This window comes from Strongylocentrotus purpuratus, unplaced genomic scaffold (genome assembly GCF_000002235.5).
Source record: "Strongylocentrotus purpuratus isolate Spur 01 unplaced genomic scaffold, Spur_5.0 spur5_scaffold_15, whole genome shotgun sequence".
NCBI lineage: Eukaryota > Metazoa > Echinodermata > Echinoidea > Camarodonta > Strongylocentrotidae > Strongylocentrotus > Strongylocentrotus purpuratus.
Window position 1 is genome coordinate 737,780 of NW_022145600.1, and position 24,136 is coordinate 761,915.

Genomic DNA, 24,136 nt, shown 5'->3' on the forward strand with positions numbered 1-24,136 from the left:
TGCGACTTGGCGATGTTTGTATAAAGTATAGCTGAATAGGTTTCGACAATGAATGAATCAAACTAATATACTCAGTCTCACAATATACTCAATCACCTGTTCCAAGCTCCAGTTGTCGGTTCGCTCTGGTAATTTTTGCATGCTGTTATCTTGTGAGTTTGGTTTGAATACTACATAGGCCTATTACTGTAACGAGCATCATACATCTAATTTTTCGTAACGCAGCTCTGTTTGAAACGCATTTAAAATCTCTTCTATTTACCTCAACTAAGTCCTCAAGCCTTCTGTTTATCGCACTAGCATCCAAAAAAAGGTAAGACATTATAGACATCTTGCCATGTTTCTCATTTGCTTATCCTATGTTATGTGTTAGTAATGCATTCTAAAATATAATGGAAGTCGATCTCATACAAACGTCGTTGTTTTTTACGTCTGTTGTTACGTTTACCAGTGCAATGTACTAAGACAATTTAGTTTCATTAGTTTCTTGCCATCTAAATTGATATGGACATTGCACTTTAGTTCAGTATTGTTATTCTTGCATTATCATCCTCCATCCTTGTAAAAGAATGTTTCGATTTTAAAGCTTCTGGTTAATCGAGATTTCGTTGAGAGTTATTGGTTCAATAATGATAGACAGATGAAAAGGCAGAGTGCTAAATACACTTTAAGAGAAGATTAATTCATTGAAATGATGCCAATCTGATGTAAATAATGGCATCTTGAATAATAAGTCTAAATTGTGCTAAAGTTTTATCATTTTCCTAATTTATTGTTTTCTCCATTACAAAAATGGTTTATGATCAATTGATATAGACAGTGATAATATGCGAGATTAAGAAAAGAGAGAGAGAGAGAGAAAATCGTTTATGTTTGCTACTTTGTCTGCCTTTGCAATAATAAGCATTACATCGAGTCAGTCATTTAATGACATTTTAAGACCGATTAAGGTCTTGTGTACGAACAAACATTCGTATCAGTCATTTGTTTCCTTACTTCGAGGACCACATGTAAGGTCAAGACCACACTCGGTCAGTCCGTGTGACCATCATGCAGGCGCGGATCCAGGATTTCTTAGGGGAGGGGGCCCAACTTTTTTTTTTTGGTCCTCGAAAATTTTTCAATTTGCACCCCCTAAAAAGGTAAAAATCACGTGAATTTACATGATTTTTTTCTCAAGGGGGGGGGGGGGCCCGGGCCCCCGGCCCCTCCCCCCCTGGATCCGCCACTGCCATCATGTTCATGTCCACTCGACGTCAATGTCAGTGTTTTTGATAACAAAGTTTTCAATGACCGTGCCATTGTCGAGATTAACGTCAGTCAATAAGAGCAAGGCTCCTACAAGGCCAAACAGACCCTGCCATCCATTGAAACAATTTAAAGTATTTGTTTTCATATTGTTGTATTAGTATACACTGATGGTGACGCTTTCGAGAAGAACAAGATATATATTTGATATAGATAGATTATCTGGTTTTATTTTAAATATATATTACTTGTACGAAGTTTTCTCGAGTAAGTCCATTCCATATTCATTCTATGCCAATTCTTCTCAAACTTCTTTTTGCTTTATCGAAGTCGTTATTTTCGTTCTCTATGATTGCTTTTCCTTGTTTTGAATTCGTTTTTCGTATGTTTCGTCATATATGATTCGTTTAGTTCTTTGTTTGTTTACTACCCTTTGTTTTATCTATACACAATTTTTTTCTTCATTTTCGTATGATAATAGCTTTGTTATCATGAAGCTAGAAAATCAATACGAAGTCGATCAAATACATGTCCTAGATGGAAAACTGCAATACGCATCACTTGAAAAGACCTTGAATAGTTTCGACTTGTATTGGTTTCCGAAGCATGCATTTAGGAATATTGAACATGGACAAATACAAATAACTTGCATGGCCGCACATGACATTTAACCAGTTTTTCATGGTTGAAGTTTGCTTTCTTTGGTATTACATCACCTGTAGCCACAACTAATATCAGGAAATTGGGTTTTCACCCCACTATGATTTCGACATGCATATTCACTCGTGCGCATCTATCTATCAATAATAAGTCATTTAAGGTTATATTTCAAAACACGATTTATGTTCAGATGGGGGAGGGGGTAATACCATAATCATTTAAAAACCGGAATTCGTGAGTTTTTGGCAGCGAAGTACGCGCATACATGTAAATCTACCTGTTATTACTGTACCGATGAATACCTTGTCCACTATTTGTGTTAGTAGTGATTGGGTAGACCCTATAGTGCCTTGATTAAACTTCACCAACTAATGTGAAAATAATAATAATAAAACGGTACTTATAAAGCGATTTCCACCGAAGTCTCTAAGCGCTATAACAATCAAAATACAATGATAAACAATTACATATTGAACAAAACAAAAAATTACAAACAAACCTACAAATTGCAATGCATATGAAATTTTACATCAATGTGAACAGAGTAAGTTAATCATTTAAAGCAATTTTTAATAAATGTGTCTTAAAGCTTATCTGACGTAGTTTACAGGAGGGATTAGACAGCCCTGCAAGGTCACTGGACAGGTGGTTATCTCATCAACTCAGCTCTCAGTTAACATAAGAAAAAGAGGATTATGGGGGACCAATGGTCACCGATTAGGCATTGTTTGTTATATAGAGGGCGCAAGTAGCTACAAGTAGTGCAGTGGGCCTTTAAGACAAGTTTTGTATTTCTTGACAGTTTGACAATTCTTGACATTTAAATGTAATTTGTTACAAAGTACAGCAGAAGCTATGCACAAAGAGCGATGACAACATGTCCAAATTGAATAAACTGAATTTAAACTTTATGTCGACCACAAATATACCCAGTATGTTTTTTTAAACTAATAACTAATAACAATAATACTTATTCAGGAGTTTGCAGCATATATAAATATAATTTATATGCAATGTTCGAATATGAATTCAATTGTACCCCTTCAAGCCATTGAACATGTATAAAGTTCGACACAATTTCTTACATGCTGATCTAGAATAAATATGTAATACGCTGCTAGATATTTAGTGTTTGCCATTTGATTTGAATTTGTTGTAAGAGGTATATTCACATGATAGTATAATCTTTGAAGAGGATTTACGAACAATATAATATCTCATTATATTATCTAACGGTGTTTTCTCCTTGCATTCATCTCTCCGATCGCTCTCCCCTTTCTTGCCGTTCGATGGGGACACGTGTCCCCTTGCCGCCCCCGTAGCTAAGCCACTGCACAGTTAGTTGTGTCTTCTGATGTATAGAAACATTTAAAGCAATTAATTTATTGAAATTGTTCAAGGTTGCCAGAGTACAAGATATGGTGATATTAATTAGAATCATGTAATGAACCGGAAGTAAGGTTATAGCATTTGTGTGACAACAACCAGCTTCTGAATCGACCGGGATCGAAACTTACGTTATAATTAAGTCGAGTCTGTTTCTATGAATAAATCCAAACCATGCGATAGTGAAAATAATTAAGATAATCATAAAGCTATCAAATAGGATTGATCGCTTTGGTTTCAATGACGTATAGTTACTTTGTGATTTTAATATAAATCAAAGATTTGTTTAGAATTATCGCCTCTATCTTTAGCTCCAATACCTCTTCCTTTTTACATGCATTTACCAAGAAGAAAAAAACGTTGATGCCAAAATGGAACAGAGATAGGAGGCGAGAGAAGGTGAGAAAAAGAAGGAGAGGTAAGGACCAGGAATATGAGAGAAAAACAGGGATGATGGCAGCCAATGTCCAATTGGCAAGACATTAATCTACATTTGCCACTCTCCACCCAGGTGTTAAATGGGTACCCGATAGGACATGTAGGAACATATTCCTTGAATGCTTCCGCGCCTAACCATGGCGACTCGGCTACAGTCCGGGTACTAACTTAATACGTATCGTAGTAGAGTATATTCATCGTACAGAGAGTGTGTCAGCGAATAAAGTATATGGGCGAATAGGAGGATGAAAGAGGGAGTGGGGAAGAGAGAGAGAGAGAGAGAGAGAGAGAGAGAGATGGGAATGAGAGAGAGAGAGAGAGAGAGATGGGAATGAGAGAGAGAGAGTGAGAGTAATGTATATAATATAGAGAGAGTGTGTGAGTGTGTGTGTGTGTAAGAGAAAGAGGGATAGAGAGAGAGAGAGAGAGAGAGAGAGAGAAAATGAGTTTGTGAGATAGAAACAGAGAGTAAGAGAGAGTCCTTAGTTAAATTGATGTCAAGTACAACCACAACCATTACATTTCACGAACTTGTTTATTTATTTATTTCTAATTTATTCAGTCTTCTTAAAAAAACACAGGGTAGCCCTATTTCAGTGCCACAAGGTCTGCTTTACAGGGAGGGGGGGGGGGGGAAGCCTCAGGTGGATATTACAATGTATAAAGTTAAACATGACATACAAAAACATAGATACATACATAAAAATCCATGGCAATTAAAGCATAAAGGTACATCAGAGGTATGACAAATTTAGATAAAACTTTGTAATATAATTTCAAATAGAATCAGTTGGCTTTAGTTATTGCGATATCACATTATAGACTGGTGTTGCCGTCTAGGCGGTTTTTAAATATATGTAATGTGGGTGATATTTAAACATACAATGTAAGTGAATTAAAAAGTTTGCTTGCAGTATAGAAGGATTATTTTTTACAATCAGTTCTTGGTTTCGGTAGGTATATACTTAGCAAGCAATGGTATATCGAGTATAACAGGCAATATTACGTTTATAGAGGTATTATGGGGCAACGTTGTTCAGTATACATGTAGCTTGTGCACCATAACAAACTAATGAAAGTTTATTCTTTGTTCAATTGACTGCCATTTAAGTGAGTGAAATAGTCCTAATTATGGCAGTCTGCATTCAAAACTATTCGAGCGTATTTATTACTGCATCTTTGTATCCTCGACATATCCTTTTTGTTAAAGATCCCAATTCTCCATTTTAAAAGCAGTATTCACCTACTCAGTTACTAGTTATCTTATTGGCGTCTCGTATGTATTTATCCCCACCATGTTTCTGCTTATCTGTAATGGTATGATAAACGTGAAAATATTTCACATAAAAACAAACAGTCTAATCGGTCCACCTTGGCATCATTATGAGTGATATCAGAATGCGGAACAATAGTTGCCTGTTTACATTATAGTTTAAATACTATTTGTATTGTAAACGTAGGTTTTAGGGACCTTAAGCCTCGGGGTCGGGTCAATAAAACCACATCAATATGACTATCTGACTATTTTTCATGGTTCAGCTTCCTCTTTCAACCATACTCGGCGGCGCTGCCTGCCTGCCCCCTGTGATTGTCATTCTGCTCACTAGCGTTCGGTTTCATCACACGCAGATCAGACCAGCTCTAGAACACCATCCGATATATACCTTAACTCAACATCAGCCCGCCAGCACTCAGGCGATCAGACCAAGGAGTTGATAGGGACTAACCTTGTGATTGTTATTATTCTCACTAGCGTTCTGTTCTATCACACACAGGTCAGCCTAGCTCCAAGCACTTCGATTCCTTGACTGAACATCAGCCCGGATTGGCGCGACCATGCCAGTAGAGACAACCATGGAGCCTGGTAGTATTCAACACAGCGGCTATCTCACACCAGGAGATGAAATCAATGTACAAGGAGGATTTACAGTTCATTTTCAGGTAAACATATATTTTCTTATGATCATTATTGATATGATGCAAAATTGAAAAACACGTAACTCATGGATCGCATTGGCACAGCAAAGAAGACATACCAACCCAGGACAAAAGCGAATTACTGGAAGACGCGCTGGGCATTCAAATTCCATCTCGTACAAGGTGTAGCATATAGAATGTTTTATTCAGATCAATTGATAAGAGATACTGTTGTATCTGTCTACACCTTCATCGTTTATGATATATGTTCTAATTGCTTTTAACTTCATGTTAAAGTAATTAAAAAAGATAAAACTACGTGTAGTTGTGATATTCTGTTATTCTCAATATCAATACAATTAACTTTGACCGTGATAGATATTAACTCACTATGTGGATACATGGATGGTGCTCTAGTATGGCTATTACATTAATACAATCACATATATACTCAACTCAAATTTTAAGTGTGGTCAGATATCTATTCTAAAAATGTTAAATGTGGTTTGTGACGTACGGTAAAGTAACTTGGGTTTGCTTGTAATTGAAAATGCAAAGATAACTGCAGACATAATTTTTATTCGAAAGTATTGTTACCTAATACCATTTCCGATACTCCTTTGGGCCGATTTTAAACATGAATTCTTTAAAGTAAAATATAAATCTGATCCGGGGAAGCTGCTATGCACCTTCGCATCGAAGTTGTCATAGCTTTGGTCATGTTGGTTGTACCTTGTCAACACCACCCCACTTAACCCGTCTTCTGGAACCTGATGGCGCCTGTATTACCTATGAGATCGAGAAAATGCAGTAGTGAACGGGTTAAGAGCTGGGCATATTATGAAAGATGATGATAAGTCTATATTTCTGTTCTGTCTGTGGCAAACAGATAAATTAAACTGTTATGAATGGAAGAAAACCGTGTAAGATTATACGAGACTATGTTTCACAACACTGAAGACGAGATAGCTCATCGGGGGGAGCGCGCGGGGGTGTTTGCACCGGAAGGTTCCCCACTCAAAAACACGTCATGCTTACCCTAATCATCACATATCTGTTGTGGTCAAATATATACTACAAATGTTAGATGAGGTTTGTGACGCATACGGGGGAAAGTCCATGTTACTTGGACTATACGTGCTTAAAGTCATATTGGTGAAATATTCTCTAATCATAATAAATTGTATGTACCAAAGAAGATTTAAGTTTTAAGCAAGAAATCGATAGTACAGGAATAATGATCATAAAACTTGCAGCTTTTTGAATGGTATTATTATGTACTCAGCCGAACCAACAAGTTTTAACACGCTTTTTTTAAGAATCACGATTATTTAGCACTTGTGTGCAGTTTATTACCGGTTAATTTGAAATGGTATCATTAAAACCTCAGCTTAACTAAACAGAATTGAACTCATGATGAACGACCTCATTTGAAATACTATATGTAAAGTACGAAGGTCATTATGTGATTTATGAGCAAGAGACATGTGTCTAAATGAAAGAGAAGAGAAACTGACATTAGGTGTTTCTTTTCAATTATCTTCTCTAATGTCCTCATTATAAGGAGTAAATTACCTATCAGTTTCAACGCATTAAGTAGAACTTTCGGTTATCTATTTTTGCTTGATACTTCCGACCGGATACAAGTCCAGATGTCAAAGGGACAATCTTATAATGATTCAAATTGTAAAAAAGCGCCACTCTGATTGCAAGATTATGTAAAGTCTGATTCAGAAAAGATGATTATTAGATCATAAAAATAAAATATTGTACTAACATTTTCGCGAATTGTGAACGATGGCTGTTTCCGAGGCAATACATATGAGGTTTTGATTTAATGATTTCGTCTCATAGAACACATGCAAACTGGGCCATTATCGAGATTTAAAAAGTGTCTGATTCCATTCGATATTCTTATTTCATAGTTGCATACTGATTACTATGACTGGTATTTAAAAATAATTTCCCTTTGATAACTTAATTCTAACTGCTGGACAGCGATAAATATCACTCGGTTTTCTTTCTCGATTGATAGGCGTACTTTTCTCACGAAAAGGACATATTTTTCAAACTTTTATAATTGATAAACGTAGGTCGGAGTGGATAATCTCAAATATAAACAGCAGAGTCATATCGTTCAAAAATAATCCTTACATCACGTATGAAAACCCTTCAGAAAACTGAAAGCAAACCACATAATCTTATCGTATACAATACAAAGATAACTATTATTATTTAGTATAATATTTATTTAGAGATTGTGATAAGTATTTATAAAGCATTTGAAAACAAAATCGCTTGGAAAGACAATGCAAACTTCCCGAACGAAAATGGGAATGCAAACACTTATTTGATTGAAAAGGAATCACAAACTTCTGTGGAATACAGAGGAAGTGTGACAAAGGGAGCATATCTTGCATTATTTTAGATTTTCTTTCTAATACCAACTTCCCGTTTTCTGTTTCACTCGTACTTCCTATCTTATCTCGAACTGTATTATTTCGTCATGGAACTTCTTCAAAATAATAAAACAAAAATTGGATAAAATTTGACATTGGAGAAGATTTAAGTTGTTTTGTTTGCCTCTTTTCAGGAAGTCATTGATAGATTCCTTTTTTATGTGACATTTTTGACATTCATGATATTGACACTTAAAACTTAATTACTTCCTACCGGTACCTGTTTTAATATATCAAACACACTGCAAGTGTTTTATCTTATCGATCAAGCTTCTTGTTCTTTCTTTAAATTCTCTGTCTTCTTCTCATCTCATATCTTTCTTTCTCTCTTTTCTTTCTCTTCTTTCTTTCTCCTCCTTCTCCAATGCTTCTTATTATACCCTTTTTTCTTCTTTTTTACGACTACTACTTCTTCTTCATCCTTCTTTTCTTCTCCTTCTTCCTTTTCTCCCTCTTTGCCTTATCCACATTTTACTTTTTCTTCCACTCTCTTTCTTGAGCTAATTGTTACAAATGGAATTCATCTATATTTGAGGTATACTTTCAGGAACCTATCATACTAACATAATGTTCGTATGCACATTGCCGCGTTATGCACGTTCATACATTTAGGTTTTATATAGTTTAACTCTACTTTTTCCTTATACAGAAGAAGCATCGTAGATACTGGACGCTCCAGTATTTCGGAGAGGGTAATCTCACACTCAGTGGCTATAAAGATGAAAAATCCTTCAAGAGATCGTCATCGTCAACGACAAAGACTTCGACATTGGGTCGTCAAAGAAAAACTTCGAGCGCACCAGTCGAGACGATTCGTTTGATGACATCACTCAAGGTTCACAAGTTTGAGATGAAGACTAAGAAGAAGGTGGAAAATGCTCTCATCATCGTCAATGGATCGCATCCTAAATTCTTCCGTCCAGATAACAAGTGAGTTGATAATCAAAATTTACTGTGTCTATTTTCTATGTCTCCCCTGCCCCCTGCCCCTCTGCCCCTCTCTCTCTGCCCCCCTCTCTCTCTCTCTCTCTCTCTCTCTTTCTCTCTCTCCCTCTCTCTCTTTCTCTCTCTCTCTTTCTCTCTTTCTCTCTCTCTTACAATCTGTCTTTCCTCCTTCTCCCTCAATTTATATATATGACACAATCTCTTCTTTATGTACCTCTTCAGAGGTAAATTTATTCAATAATTTGTTATGGCTTTTTCCATCGTCGTTGGGTGATTTTGAGGTCCCTGAAATATGAACGTGTTGTCCTCTGTTTTGTTGACTAATTCTTGTGCCCTGGGATCTTAATTCGGATTAACACAAAGTGGCAAAACCCTGTCGTAGCTGTGCGTTCGACCATAAATTAAAATGAATGGGTTCCATTCACAGAAAAGGGTCAAACTGAACGCATTGTGTAACATTTGAGGAACGTTCATTCGTAACTAGTATTCTGGTATAATCGATACACAAATACATGGACGAAAAAGGACAATTTGAATCATTTTGAACCCGGGGGGGGGGGGGGTAATACTAAAATGAGAAAAAAAAAACCTTCTGATGATGAAATTAAAGTTTGATATAGCATTGCGTGGCCACAATCCAAACTTTAATTAAATACTTAATGAAAGAATATTTATTTGCTTGCGTATTTAGAGGGATGTAGCATGTTGTGGTGATATTTAAGCTCTCATGTTATATATTGGTGTTCTTGTTTCGTCAGTGCTGAACTGGATACATGGCACAGTGTCTTTATGAAGTTCTCGAGTGATACCAGGTTAATAAAGAGACGAGTCCGGCCTGACAAGACACGCCTTTCTCCAACACATCAAGCACAGGATTCATCGGACAATCTAGTAAGCTCAACAAAATCAATAATAAAATACTATACTATACTGGTGGGCGGGAGAAATGTAGAGAGGGGTGAATTGAAGTTGTAAAGAGGGGATGATGGACTAGAAAAGATAGAGAGAGAGAGAGAGAGAGAGAGAGACAGAGAGACAGATTTGTTATTTTTTCAAATTGCTACGATTTTGCATAAGCAGCAAAGTAGTCGTAGTTCCATTATTTAGGCTATGCCCCTAAAATGGAGCTTCAAACGGATGGGAATTTTGCTTAAATACTGAAAAAGATTTCGTTCTCGGATACAAATTTATTTCCCCTTTGTTTATATCTTATGTGTTCCCTTTCAAGTTTGTTCCCTCGTCAAGTCTTTACGAGGTGAATTTCAAGGAATTTACCATTTAATGTTATTGCTTTCTAAATGGTCAAACATCTCCTGTTATCGTGCATAGCCCATAATGGATAGCTTCTCTCCCCCAAGAATGACACCAACGTCAAAGAATGTTTAGGGAACAAGTTCAATTTAAAGATATTAATTAGCTTAAAAGGGAAAATTCCAGTCATTTATCATGGTTTTTGAGCCATTTTATTAAAACATATTTCATCTCATAGCTTCCTTTTAAAAACGGATATCTGGCCGCACACAATAGAAATGAATTACGTCCTAAGGTGAAATGTATAATGCAACACAATGTCGTACATGTAATCAAACGGGAATCAAACATCTCTGCAGTTTTTATGTTTGCTCATATTTTGTAAATTTCTAGCAGGTAAAATGAAACAGATTTCGACAGTTTTCATTATCTGTGCAAAATTAAACTTCACAGTAATTCAAAGTAATATTGTATTGGTGGAAATCCTGGAGTGCAGTCATACATAGACACAGTAGGGTCGAAACAGGAACAAAAGCGTTATTTTTTCAAGAGCCATTTCCGTACCGTTTGCGATCTGTCCTATTTAAACGATTTTATGTTTCAACAGGAACGAGACAGCGGCATCTCGGCATCATTCACCAGATCGACCTGCGAATCGGAACGTTCGTCATCATCAAGCATGTCGAGTGAGGAGTTGAACGACCTCTCCCCTCAACGTTTCTTCCCGACTACTGTCTCCTTTGATCTCGAGGATGATAACACATCGCCTGTGCCATCGCCTACGTTACGTGAGCCATTAGGAAGACAAACGAACAGCATTGTGAGGAGATCGACTTTCTACAGAAATAGCGAAGGTAATACACAAAATATCTATTAATAATATGAAACAAGATTGCATGAATTTATTCGATCAGTAATGCATTCACTGGAAGCATTTTGTCGTTCATAAGCCATTGCTATTCAGTCAAATTAAACTTGTTTTATTCTGGCTGGATAAACAAATGAAGTTTGTAATAAAGCTATCGTCATTCAGTCTCTATATTATGTGCCATGAATCTGAAATTCATCTGTACCTTTGCAAAAATTATGAATTTTTGTGTCTCAAAATGCTTGTTAATAGTGTATTCATAAACTGATACAATGAAAAGGTTGATTTGCAAACAAATGGAAAACAGAATATAAAGGTTAACCATAATGTGGTTGCCAGTTAAATATTGTTTCTGTCATCGTGATAGTTATAACAATAATGTTGGCAATTAATTCGATTATTTTATTTTTTGTGATGATGCAGGTGTTTATGAAGAGAGAACTTCACCCTCCTCACGCGAGTCAACGGAGAGTGGGTTTTACGATTCCGCAATACATCGAAACGAGGATGACAGGTCCAATTCCGTGTACGATGCCCTTCCTTCATCGTCACCATCACCACCGCGTCGGTTCGGTGCGACCACCGTCAATAGCGAGCACCTTGTGATTCCAGCTAAACATCTAAGGAAAACAATGCACAGTTCATCCTCATTCGATAACACTGACAGTTCCATACCAGAAGAGGATGAAAAGGATCTTGTACATGATGTCACTGAGACGATTGCAAAGAGACTGGGGGTGGATAACTCAGCTGAATTACAAAGGATTTTAAACGACGATGGTAGTACACATGCATACATGAATCAAAGGCTCCCGTTCAAGCCCGCGAGCCCATTAGTGAGCAGGGCGAGTCCTCCCATTCCTGCTCGACCAGGGAGCCAACCACGCAGGAAGAGCTCTCTAGCAGGTCCCACCAGCGAGACGAACTACCACCAACCGGTGCTTCCAGGGGGGCGTAGGAGAGCGGAAAGCGTGCCCATCAGCCTTGAAGATAGTCTCAAGTACTCTCCACGCTTCAGTCAACTACCCGTTCCTGAAGTTAAAGAGCCATATTCAGATATCAAGTAAGTTAGTAATGCACGGCGGTGATTTTGCTAATGAAGTCAAATGGTTAATTAAGTTTATTGTCAAACTCTTTTTCAATTGAATGAAATAGGGATTTTAAAAAGTACAAGCTAAGGAATCAAAAGAAGTTAAAGTTAAAGAAAAATATTAATTAAGAAAATGAGAGAGGGAAAGAAGCAGATTAGGGAAGAAAACAAAAGGTAAATAAAAAAACTAGAAAGCAAAATCTAAGATGAATTAAAAAACTTATCACAGTTTGTCAGGATAGATTAAAGTTTTCACTTCAGTTTTATTTCCGTTTAATTGATAAACATTTCCCTCTCTCCCTTTCTCATTTTTTTCTTTCTCTCCCCCCCCCCCCCTCTCTCTTTCTTTCTCTCTCTCTCTCTCTCTCTCCCCCCTCTCTCTCCCCCTCCCTCCCCCTCTCTCTCTCCCCTATCTCTCTCTCTCTCTCTCCCCTCTCTCTCTCTCTCTCTCTCTCTCCCTCCCTCTCCCTCTCTCTCTCTCTCTCTCTCTCTCTCTCCATTTCTCTGTTTAGAGCGTTGATGGCTGAGCAGGCTGGAGATGCAATCGAAGTTCATATCGATAAGGAAGATTTGGTCAATTCAATTGCTCTGGTTGACATTCGAGGAAAAGTCATGTGAGTACATCAATTACTACTACGACTACTACTTCTACTACTACTACTACTACTACTACTACTACTACTACTACTACTACTACTACTACTATTACTACTACTATTACTACCACTGCTACTACTACTACTACTACTACTACTACTACTACTACTACTACTACTACTACTACTACTACTACTACTACTACTACCCCTACTACTAATACTACTGCTAGTACTAGTACTACTACTACTATTATTACTACTACTACTACTACTACGTCTACTACTAGTAGTAGTAGTAATAATAATAATACTATTACTACTTTTACTTGTACTACTACTACTACTACTACTACTACTACTACTACTACCCCTACTAATACTACTACTTATAATACATGTACTGCTACTAATACAAGTATTAGTAGTAGTAGTAGTACTACTACTAGTACTGCTTCTACTTATACCATTAATAATACTATATACTATACTATGTCACCATGCCTTTGTGTTGATTTATTTTATTTTACAATATTGATATACAAGTAATTCTATATCACTTGTCAACTGTGCTACTATACGACTATTACATAACATTATGATAGAAATATACCATCCCAAGCACTGATCCTCGTATGTGCACTACTCTGGCCTCCCCTACTGTATTGTTGCTTTTACGTTACTATGGGTTAAAATGCAGTTCAAATATAAATGTCAAGCTATAATGTTTATTTTATCAATCCAAATATTTCCTTACAGCATCGCAGGGTGGAAGAGGTCTCTGATTGGTAAACTGCATGTTGGTGATAATCTTGTTCAAGTCAATGACCAAGTCGTCTCACAAGCTGAATGGGCGAATACATTCATCAAGACATCATCTAGATCTCAGGTAAGTCACTGATTGGTCTATGAGTAACACGTGATTGATTATCATGTTTCTGAGTGGATGTAATTGATTGATTGATCATTGAACGATAGATTGGTTAATCAATTAAATGATTGATTGATTGTTTTGTCAATCAAATAAGTGACTATTTAAGTGTTTGAATATTTATGTAATCCATTATTAGATTTTGTCACTTGCTTAATCTAAACGTGTTTCATTTTGTCTGGAGAGCCAATTAGAATAATCGGCATAGCCTTCTTAGTAAAACAGTTTACTCTTTACTTATTCTGTTTTATTTTTTATTTTGTTTGTCCCACAGATTGTTTTACACGTGAATCGTCTTCCATTTGCCAAGATCATCAACTGTACGAGAATACACGAAGACACTCTGTGGGGTTTTGAATGCAAAGCAAATGAGGTAAGAGAATCTTCAAAAATATCGACACGTCAATTTTATACTCTGAACGACTCCTAGTGGCTTAGCCAGATAACGCACGGAGGCACATAGCGAGAGAAAAGGAAATAAAAAATACTGAAAAGTAGAAAAGAGCAGAAAGGAACAAAAAATGTGACAAGATCATGATAATGCATATATCGGGGGCTTTAACTCACATACCTTACTGTTTGTATGTGCTGGTAATGAGAGAACAGGAATACGAGATTACTATCTTGCAGACCTAATGTTTATGGTGTCGATAACGTCTATAAATATTCATGATAGGGGAGGAATGACGGCTAATAAAATATAAAACGACCCATGTCGATATTAAGAATGCAATGATAGATGAAAAATGACTGTTATACATTCGAACTATGTCATTCTTATTTCTTTGTTATTGTTTTATTGACTAGATCACCCATGTACGGTCAGGACCAGCCACGGAATCGGGTCTTACAGAGAAATCCGAGTCCAGTGCCTTCTCAAAGAAATCATGTGAGTGGATCATCACAGAGGCTGCGAATAAACCCATTAGACTCAACTGCCCCAAAGATGAGGTGAGTGACCATGCTTTCTGACACCTTCTCACTTACAAGACCGTCTTTAAACCGACTCCATACCGACTCCATACCGAATACATACCGAATCCATACCGAATCCGTACTGTCCAGTCGACTCCTGCTCATTGGGGGGGGGGGGGAATTATAATTTTATGTTCGGTATGTTGTGGGTCTGGTGTTGGTCACGGTGCGGCGGTGTGACCGTGATGCTACTCTGTAAAGCATTCAAATAGTTTGTCCATTAATCATTACGCAGTCTCCTCGTTTTATTTTATTCATCCATTTATTTATTGCTATATAACAAACTTAACCAGCAGCACAGGCGAAAATCATCCAACGACACGATGGAAAATGCCATAAAAACCAACAGCAACAACAACAACAGGCTAAAAAAAAATAACCAGTTTTACAAGGAAATAACAAAATATTTACAAAGCCATTTGTATTACCCTTGACATAAACACAGAATTAATATATTAAGTATATTTTACTAATTTACTCTATCAACGGCTTTTAGTCATAATTCCTGTTTTTCCGTGATATTTTTTGTTATTTCGTCCGAGTAATTTTTCTTTAGTTAGTTTCCTTTTTTTCGCATTTGATCATTTTGTGTATATGGTCCATTTATATTACCATTCATCATGCAGTGGTCCGATTCATTTCAAACTTTTGCTATTCTGTCTCTGTTTTTTTCTGCTTTCATACAAACCAACTTATAACAAGGGTTGGATTTCCCTTTAATGTAGTATTATGACCACAAAAAAAACCCCAGATCCCTGCCTCGAGAGAGTGCAAAAAGGGAAGTCGCGTAAATAAATGACGAATGGGTGAATGTACTGAACTGGAAAGGCAGTAATTGTCAAATACCGATCCCCGACTATTGTTGAAACAGTCATAATAGAGCTATCAATGCAACCTAGGGGAAAATCAGGGAAAATTGAATAAAACTTTGTTTGCCTCCAATGCGCGCTTGATGTTTGTTGTTTGAATAACAAGGTTATTGTGTCATGTACGGGGGTGCGGGATTTCGTAATTTCTGTCCACAACTTCCCCTTTTCTATTGTCAACTCAAAATCTAGACTCACAAAGAGGTACATAATGGGTGCTTTGGGTGATTAAACTGTACGTGTCCGCTGGTCCATTACACATAATATATCGTTGTTTAGGAATGAATAACTTCGTCGCGAGATGGCGGTAGTAAGAAACAAATGCAAGCAATCGTTTATCATGCCTTCAACATCTTTTCAATTAAAAGGTCGAAATACAGCAGCCTACAATTGCTCTACGTATATATATTTGACCCTGTTAAAAAAAATGTGGGTTAGCACTTCATGCCAATTGCAAATAAAGCGTTATTCCGATTGCGTTATAACCAACAACAACAAAATATGTTCATGTTTAATGTTTATTCAGGGCCCCATGGAAGACCACTACTTATTGGTGAATGGGCTACCCTGACAAAAGATTAGAAATAAATAAATAAATAAATAAATAAATAAATAAATAAATAACCCATGCTGACCACGAAGCATGCATTGGTAACTGTGGGCAATATGTTTGTATTTTTTCATTTTTCATTTTGTCCGTACGATATTACTCTCTGTTTAGTCCGGCAGCCAAATCCAGATTATTGGCCTAACCTTGTTTTATGGTCTATAGTTTTTTTTTCAATGGATTTTGATTGCTTAGACCTTCTATTTCAAGAATCCGATTGCTGACACTCTGTCAGCCTTGAGCAATTTAAGATATATGACGTCATACAAAATGGCCGCCAAAGTACATGATTTTCCTTTAAAAATGAATAATAAATATATAATAACGATTTTTTCTTCAATTTTTGGCAGCCAGATGTCTGTTTCTCTCTAGGACCATCACTAAAATATGTTTCGTGGTGTTGCATGGCCAGAGATGACCAGCTTATTTGCATATTTTGAAATAGCGCCCTCTATAAACATATTAATTTGAATAAAATATGTGTGCCAGCCAAATGCCAATTTCTTAAATCTATGTCACGTTGAAATCATATTAAATGCTTTTTGGGGGAAACAATTGCAGTTGTGCTGCATTAATCTTTCATCGTGTTTGGTACAAATTTAGATAGGGTAGGTGTGGGGAATGGAAGACCCTTATTAAGCACATTTGCATAATTTACATAAACATGAACAATGTTACACATACAGACATTTTTGTATTCTCTTTAGTATTTTTTCTCTTTATTTGGTAACGAAATTGTGGTGATGATGTAACTGATTAATAAGATAACAATGATTAATGACGTCATCACCAAAGGTCTCTCATTACCTACATGTGTAGGTAATAAGGGACAGTTACAAATCAAGACATTTTAAATACAATTTGAATGAAAATGGGATTGTTATAGTTAGTTCAAACACTTTTTGAATGATATACATGCAGCCAATGAACTTACTGTAATTTTGAAACGATTTTAAAACAATGGGGTCCAAAATATTTCTGTAGTTTTTTTGTTTACCGTAATAAAGGTGCTCTCAAATATGTTAAAATACTTTCAGAATAATGTTCTTGCAATATGACTTTTACATTTATCAAACTCACAGCATAGAAACAACTTCTTAAAATTAAATGCATTCAAATTAGAATGGTGACACGTACAACCAAATATGTTTCATGATAGTGCCTTTCAACATGAAATGAACAACCGGGGAGAAGTAGGCCCCCATCTTGGACCTGGTGTCCCCCATTACCTACACACATTTCTGATCAGACACCTATAATGTGAATTGCAACACCCATTCACAACACACAGTGGCCATAAACTTTCTGTGATGGTTGGCACATTTCATAAACTTCCTTTTAAAACTATTTTTTTTAAGGGCCACCCCTAAATATCTGCATACACCACAACATTCAGTAAAAATTGTGTTTTTATATCAGAGCAAAATTTTACGATCAAAATTGCTTATCTTGGTCAATTTTGCCAATTTTCTCGTAGAGAGAACGCACTGTAGTCTTCGAAATGAATTGGATATATGCAGTAGTGTTGTTGAAGGCCACATATGTCGCTATATCAATATTGGATCCAACACGGACAGACAGTGATGGGTTCAAGCTTGGTGGTCTCCAATTCCCTACACCTACCCTACATATGTCAAGAAAAAAATGGCTATGAAAGAATTTATTTTTCAACAAATCGGTGAGAAGTGGTTTTACGGCACACATTATTATTCAATTAATAGGCTTTATTTAGACCAGCATTGCTCCAACGTCAGTGAATGTGGATAAAGCAGTTGACATCTATACTAGACAGATGCATGATTTTCAAAAGAAATTACCTGGTGGATTCTATGTCACAATTTTCAAGAATGTTCAAACCGTGGCAGCCATGAAGAAGTCAATGTTGGGGTACGAAAGTCTATGAAAATTTGATCTACTCCAGAGTAATAGGACTGCAGACAAGTTCAAGATAGGGCAATGTCAAGGACATTTTGTCATAAGAGCTTTCACCAGTCCCAACAGCATTTTTTGATGATTCTGGAAACGAGCACTCCCATGTCAAAGACGGACTTATAGAATTTGACAAAAGTTGAGATGTCAGCCAGGCATGAGACACTGGAACAACCTTGTACAGTCATTGATGGTTGTGCTCTGCTGTGGATGAAAATCTGATGATGTTTGCTTGGTGTTTGACAGATCCGAGAGTATTTAGAGGTCATAACGGGTCGAGAGTCTTCCAACTGAGTCCCGCGTCACTGCTGCCCTCCAAGAAACTATCTCTTACTGTTCGTCGTCGTCGTCGTTGTCATAAAGATCATGGCTCACCCTTGTGACCCGTTTGATGAGACCTTTTGATCGGCATCTGTCTCCTGCAATCCGGTAGAGTGTCTTTAGTATTTAGAGGGTGGCTAGTGATTTCCCTAAGGTCGTCAGTCCATCTGAGCTTGAGTCTTCCTTTGTTACGTTGGTACCTTCAAAGGTACCTTGAATGATAATTTGTCAAGGTTGTCTCCTGATCTTCTGCTAACGTGACCAAACTATTGTAGCTTGTACTTGTCAATCCTGGTAGCAAGTGGCGGTTGATCTCCGATGATGGACATTAATGTGTACATTGGTGTTGTAATCTCTTCATGATATCCCAAGTAGCTTCCTCCAACACCATATTTCAAAGGCAGATTGCCGAGCTTCCACCCTCCTTGACAATCATTGACCCAAGAACATTATATATACTTGTCCACTTGATCAACTTCTTCTCCATCAACCACCATGCTCTGTTGCATGTAGTTAATTTCCACCAATCATGATCTTGGTCTTTTTCACATTGAGGTAGGGTCCAAATTATTTACTTGCATCCTTCACTCTTTTTTAAGGAGTTCTAGTAGTTCTTCTGATGTTCTTGTTATAAGTGTTGTCAGTGGCATACTGAGCAAAAACACTTAGAGGGGCAGAAAAACAATCTGCATCACCACCACTCATACATGTTACATGCAGGCCCCGCGGAACTTTTTTTTTAAAGCGGGGTGGGGGGGGGGTTGAAGTATTTACGATCAGGAAGAGAGGAGCGCAAATTGGCGTGGTGTTCAAGGGGCACAGCCCCCGGAAGCTCAAGGGTTTCAGGCATTTATTAACTGTAAGATGAACATATTTTGATACCTCATTTCACCTCGGGTCACTTTCTTTCTTTCTTTCTAGTTCTCTTTAACATACTTTATACAAAAAGTGAGGGGGGCTCGAGTCCCCTGAGCCCCGCTGTTCTGCGGACCCTGACATGTAGGCTTTTAAATAAGCATATTTTTTGCTTGACTGTGGATTTACTAAAAAGTGAGAAAAATCCAGGAAAATCATGTCATTTCAGCAACATTTGTAAATCACTGGTATCGAATATATAAAAAAAACAGTTTGAATTTTGTTTGGGGGTTCAACTGTCCCCAACCCCCCCCCCCCCCATACCCTTCCCCATTAATACGCCAGAGAGTGTTGTATTGTCGGCGTATCTTAGGTTGGTGATCGTTCGTCCACCAACAGAAACTTGACCATAAAATGCCTTTCTCATGATGAATTCAGCATAGATGTTGAAAATTTATGGTGATAGGTTGCAGCCTTGACGGACAACTTGACCAATAGTGAACCTTTCGGTGTCGCCATTCTCTGCTCTTACTGTTGCTTCTTGGTATTGGTAGAGCGACTGGATGAGTTGAATTATATGTGCTGGAAATCCCATCTAGCTCATAATCTTCCATAGGCGTTTATGTTGTACGCAGTCAAAAGCTTTGGAAAGATCAATAAAGCTAGGGAGAGAAGTTGTTGAAACGTGTCTCTAGTGTTGCTAACTTCACTATCTTTTCATGACAACAAACTACAGTTGATCGACATCATAATTATATGCGCGAGTCTGCAGGATGATTGGGTGCTCAGAAATAGGCAAAAGCACAAGCAGGCCTTTAACGTCAAGATGAGATTCTTGTTGAAGTGATTCCAGGCAGTGATGTCATGCCAAGGAAAGGTCTGTCCACAACATAGTTATAATGAAGCAGGCAACATCAAAGAACAGCAAGCGATTGGAATTGATGCTAATGAGAAGATGTATGTTAGGGCCTAGTGGATGACACAGACGTCTACGTACTACTTTTGCATCATTATCTACATGACGGACTTATAAAACGCCAATTACCATGGAGACGCCCCTTCACAAATCGAACTGTTATTGATGTTCCTGCCAATGTAGACAAGTTAGGAGATATCATTCCATCGATGTTGGCAGGACATGCGTTGACGGGATGCGACACTCTTGGGGCATACTTTGGCATTGGATAGGGTACAATGCTGAAAGTGATGAAGCAGAAGATTCGACTCCCTTAGGACTGGGTTGGCAATGTTGATGCAGCATGGTCATATGTCATCAGTCAACCTACTCAATGCTTTGCTTCATGTTATGGACAGTCAACAACCAACTGAATGTCAGAGGCTCGTATCAACGTGTTGCTATCAAGGGTCCGAAGACTAGGAGCTCCAAATACCCCCAAACCTTGCCTCACTACCTCAAACTACTGAAGCGTTTGTAGAAAATGTTAAGAGAACTCATTTGCAAACATGCGTGTGGAAGCACGCATTACAGTCACGACCTTACTTTGCAGAATTAAGTGTTAAATGACACCCTCTTCCACATGGAATATTTTAGGGTTCCCAACACTTTAGAGAGCTTTTAAACAAATTTCAAGATTTTGAAGCAAACTTATAAACGGATATAGTCCTGTATCGTAGTGGTAGTTCGTAATTTTTAGGTTAATTTAAAAGAATCTAGTACCTTAGAATACAAATCTAGTTTCTTAACGCTGTCACTGAAAAAGGGCATTTATCACCATATGCCACCTCATATCTATGGGACAGAGAGCATAAAATTCAACCGTGTTTTGTTCGAGTATCAAATTACAAAATAAAAATAAATGTGCAGCACAATCTTTACTCACTGTATTCAGTGCATCTGACTCATGACATATGATAATCTCATGTTAGAAATTGGTATTTGGCCATCATTTTGACCTATGCAAGTTAATGTGTCTATAGAGGGCGCCATTCCGAATTATGCAAATTTGCTTATCATTTGTGATCATACAGCATTGCAATTTTTATTTAGTGATGATTCTAGAAAAAAATCAAGATATTTGACTGCCATTTAATGTAGTAAAATGCTGTTAAAACTTTTTATATCATTAATTTTGGTTAAAAAGGGGATTTTGGCGGCCATTTTGTATGACGTCACATATCTCAAATTGCTCAATGCTGACAGAGTGTCAGCAATCGAATTCTTCAAATTGATGGTCTAAGGAACTATAATCCGAAGAAAAAAAAACTATAGACCCTAAAACAAGGTATATCGAGATGGCTGCCGGACTAGTTGGCATAGTGACGTAATCCTTCGTCATTATATGACACTTCGTGTTTAACGGACATTACGTTGTGCAATGGCACAGTAGTATCACGATGATTGTCTACGGTTATCTAATAAGCATATTCCTTTTCTCCTTTCATTTATTTCTCCGATTACAGATGATGCAATATCTGGCGACTAGGAACCTCGCTCTCCCCCTCGTAGTTCAACCAAAGGACTTCATCCACGATCTCAACAAGGCTTTGAACAAACTCAAACGCTCTTCATTTTACCGTGTAGGCTGAACATTCTCAACATAACAATCATCGACTTCGATGTTGATGACGGTGCATATGATGATGAACATGATGATAGTGCTGATCATGATCATGGCGGAGTCCAATGGACAAGTGACGATGTTGATGTTGATGAGGCGATGTCGAGATCATCTATGTTACAATCGACGCTAAAATGAGTTTGCCATTCAAACGTCATTCCATACTTGCAAGTCGTTAAATCTTGGTCCAAGTTGGCAGACATTCTCATTAAATTTCTTCGAAAAGGAATGAAATAAACGTTTTCTTTCAGTTATCCATGCACGAATCACTACATTACTCATTGAGTATGTAGTTTGTTTATATGGATGGATCGCGTATATCGAATATATCCAACAACTGCATGCTGTGTTCATCTATTACATGTAGTTTGCGTATAATATGATCTGTGAAACATATAACATCTGACAAAATAAATGGAAAAAGTGAGCAAACCTTATAATATGCTGACAAATGTACGGTTTATTAGTTTGACTCTTGAAAACAAAAGATTTAAAGAAGGCTTGTTGGAAGTTATTTTTTTTTTGTCTACGGTATTTTGGTGCTTGTCTGTATAACCCACAGCCATAGGCCGCGGTATTTGGTGTTTGATTGGTGGAAAATCTCTACATAGTTATTGTTTAATCGTCGTGTGTCTTTAATCACGGATTCTACCTTTTTATACAGTTTTTAGAATGGCATTATATACAATTGTGTGAAAAAATACCGTCCTATAAAAAATGACATGTAAATTATAATTCGTGGTCGACAAACATGCTAACTGGTTGTGGCATTATAGTGGCATGGTGGCATTATTATTCATGTGGTTTTATATTTAATCATTGTAAATTGATGTATTTATAGGCAATTATATGCTTTATTTGTGCTCTTTCTACATCTAGTCCTGCAAATGTGCTTCAGTGCTTTTCAACATCTTGAGTGTCTCGTATTTCAGTAGTGGATCCAGGAGAGGATTTTCTGAGGGGGTGGGGGGAGGGGGGCAGTTCTTCCCCTGATGTATGACATGTTTGATTTTGCAGAGGTCATCAGAGTGGGGGAGGGGGTATGCTCAATGCCCCCTGAGTTTGCTAAATCAAATGTAGCTGTAACTATATATATATTTTTTTTTAAATAAAAATAATTTTGATGTCAAGAACATGAAATGAACAAAGAAGAAATCCTAACAACATTAGCACTTAAAAATGTGCTAACAAATAGATATTTTGTTCATTCATTTTTTAATATAAAATAATAGTAAAAAAAAAGTAAATAGTAACGTGACCTAAATTTAAATGAATATAAAATCGCCTCATACTTAATACAAATTTCGGCGCCGGTCGTTTTCTCTGTCTTAATAAATGTTTACATGTGCTAGGGTAGGTTAAGAATGTTATTTAAGTTAGTATTGTTTGTGTAACTACAGGTATTTTGAGAATATTTCCTTCCAGTTGTTTCATGTGCTTCGCTACTATTTTTTGTTAATGTGTTTCTTTATTCTTTTACTAATTATGTATGATATAATATTTGTTTATCCATTTGAATTTGATATGCAAATAGTTTGTAAGATACGTTAGTGATACAAGTCACTTACCATAATATAGTTGTCTTAGTACTCTTATATATTTATCGTTTGTCCTCGTTTATCTTTTTAATATTGTTGTTAAGGTTTCATAGAAGTGATGTCTCTTAAAGCCCCACTGTCCTACTTATATAGAAAACTTCCCAATCGGTGCCTGTTGGTCCCCCATGATCATCTTGTTCTTATGTTAGTTAAGAGCTGAGTTAATGAGCCACATGTCAGTGACCTCGATGTGTGGTCTAATCCCTTCTGGCCCAGTAGTATTGACGGTCTTTAATAACAACCACAAATGATTATCTCTATGTCTATTGACCCTGTTCTTCTCTGTACCAAGAGCTCATACCCCTCGATTGCCAGATCCGAGTGTATGTAGAGAATGATTAGAAAATGTTGTTCCACATATTTTGATATCCTTTGCCAATGTTATACTTTGCCTACATTTGTATATCATTATAATCTCTAGCTGAGCTAGATTGGAATTAGTAATTTTTCATATTATGTATTATAGTATGTACTATTGTGGTTCTTATCGCTAGTCGATGTAGAAGAGTACCTATATACGGTGTATATTCTGTCGCTTTGCGATCCAATAAAATTGTGTCTGATGAAAAAAAAAATGTTTTCTATTTTTGTTTCATTGGTTCTTGTTTTTTGTTTTG

At 37.0% G+C, this 24,136-nt stretch overlaps 1 protein-coding gene across 1 annotated transcript; it reads left to right on the forward strand.

Moving 5' to 3' along the window:
• Positions 1–24,094, forward strand: LOC763680. The gene is made up of 11 exons (XM_030985301.1): positions 1–313; positions 5,508–5,673; positions 8,758–9,038; positions 9,812–9,944; positions 10,912–11,158; positions 11,596–12,235; positions 12,775–12,876; positions 13,618–13,747; positions 14,064–14,162; positions 14,597–14,740; positions 21,764–24,094. Exons 2-11 carry the CDS (start codon positions 5,569–5,571, stop codon positions 21,887–21,889), a joined length of 2,007 nt encoding a protein of 668 aa, XP_030841161.1. The 5' UTR covers positions 1–313; positions 5,508–5,568; the 3' UTR covers positions 21,890–24,094.
• Positions 24,095–24,136: the final 42 nt, after the last annotated feature.

Bases quoted from the DNA above. Each gene is read 5' to 3' on its own strand.
- LOC763680 (XM_030985301.1), top strand. From the start codon at position 5,569: ATGCCAGTAGAGACAACCATGGAGCCTGGTAGTATTCAACACAGCGGC. The intron at 9,039-9,811 runs GTGAGTTGATAA...TTGTTTCGTCAG, and splicing joins TTCTTCCGTCCAGATAACAA to TGCTGAACTGGATACATGGC. The intron at 14,163-14,596 runs GTAAGAGAATCT...TTTATTGACTAG, and splicing joins TTGAATGCAAAGCAAATGAG to ATCACCCATGTACGGTCAGG.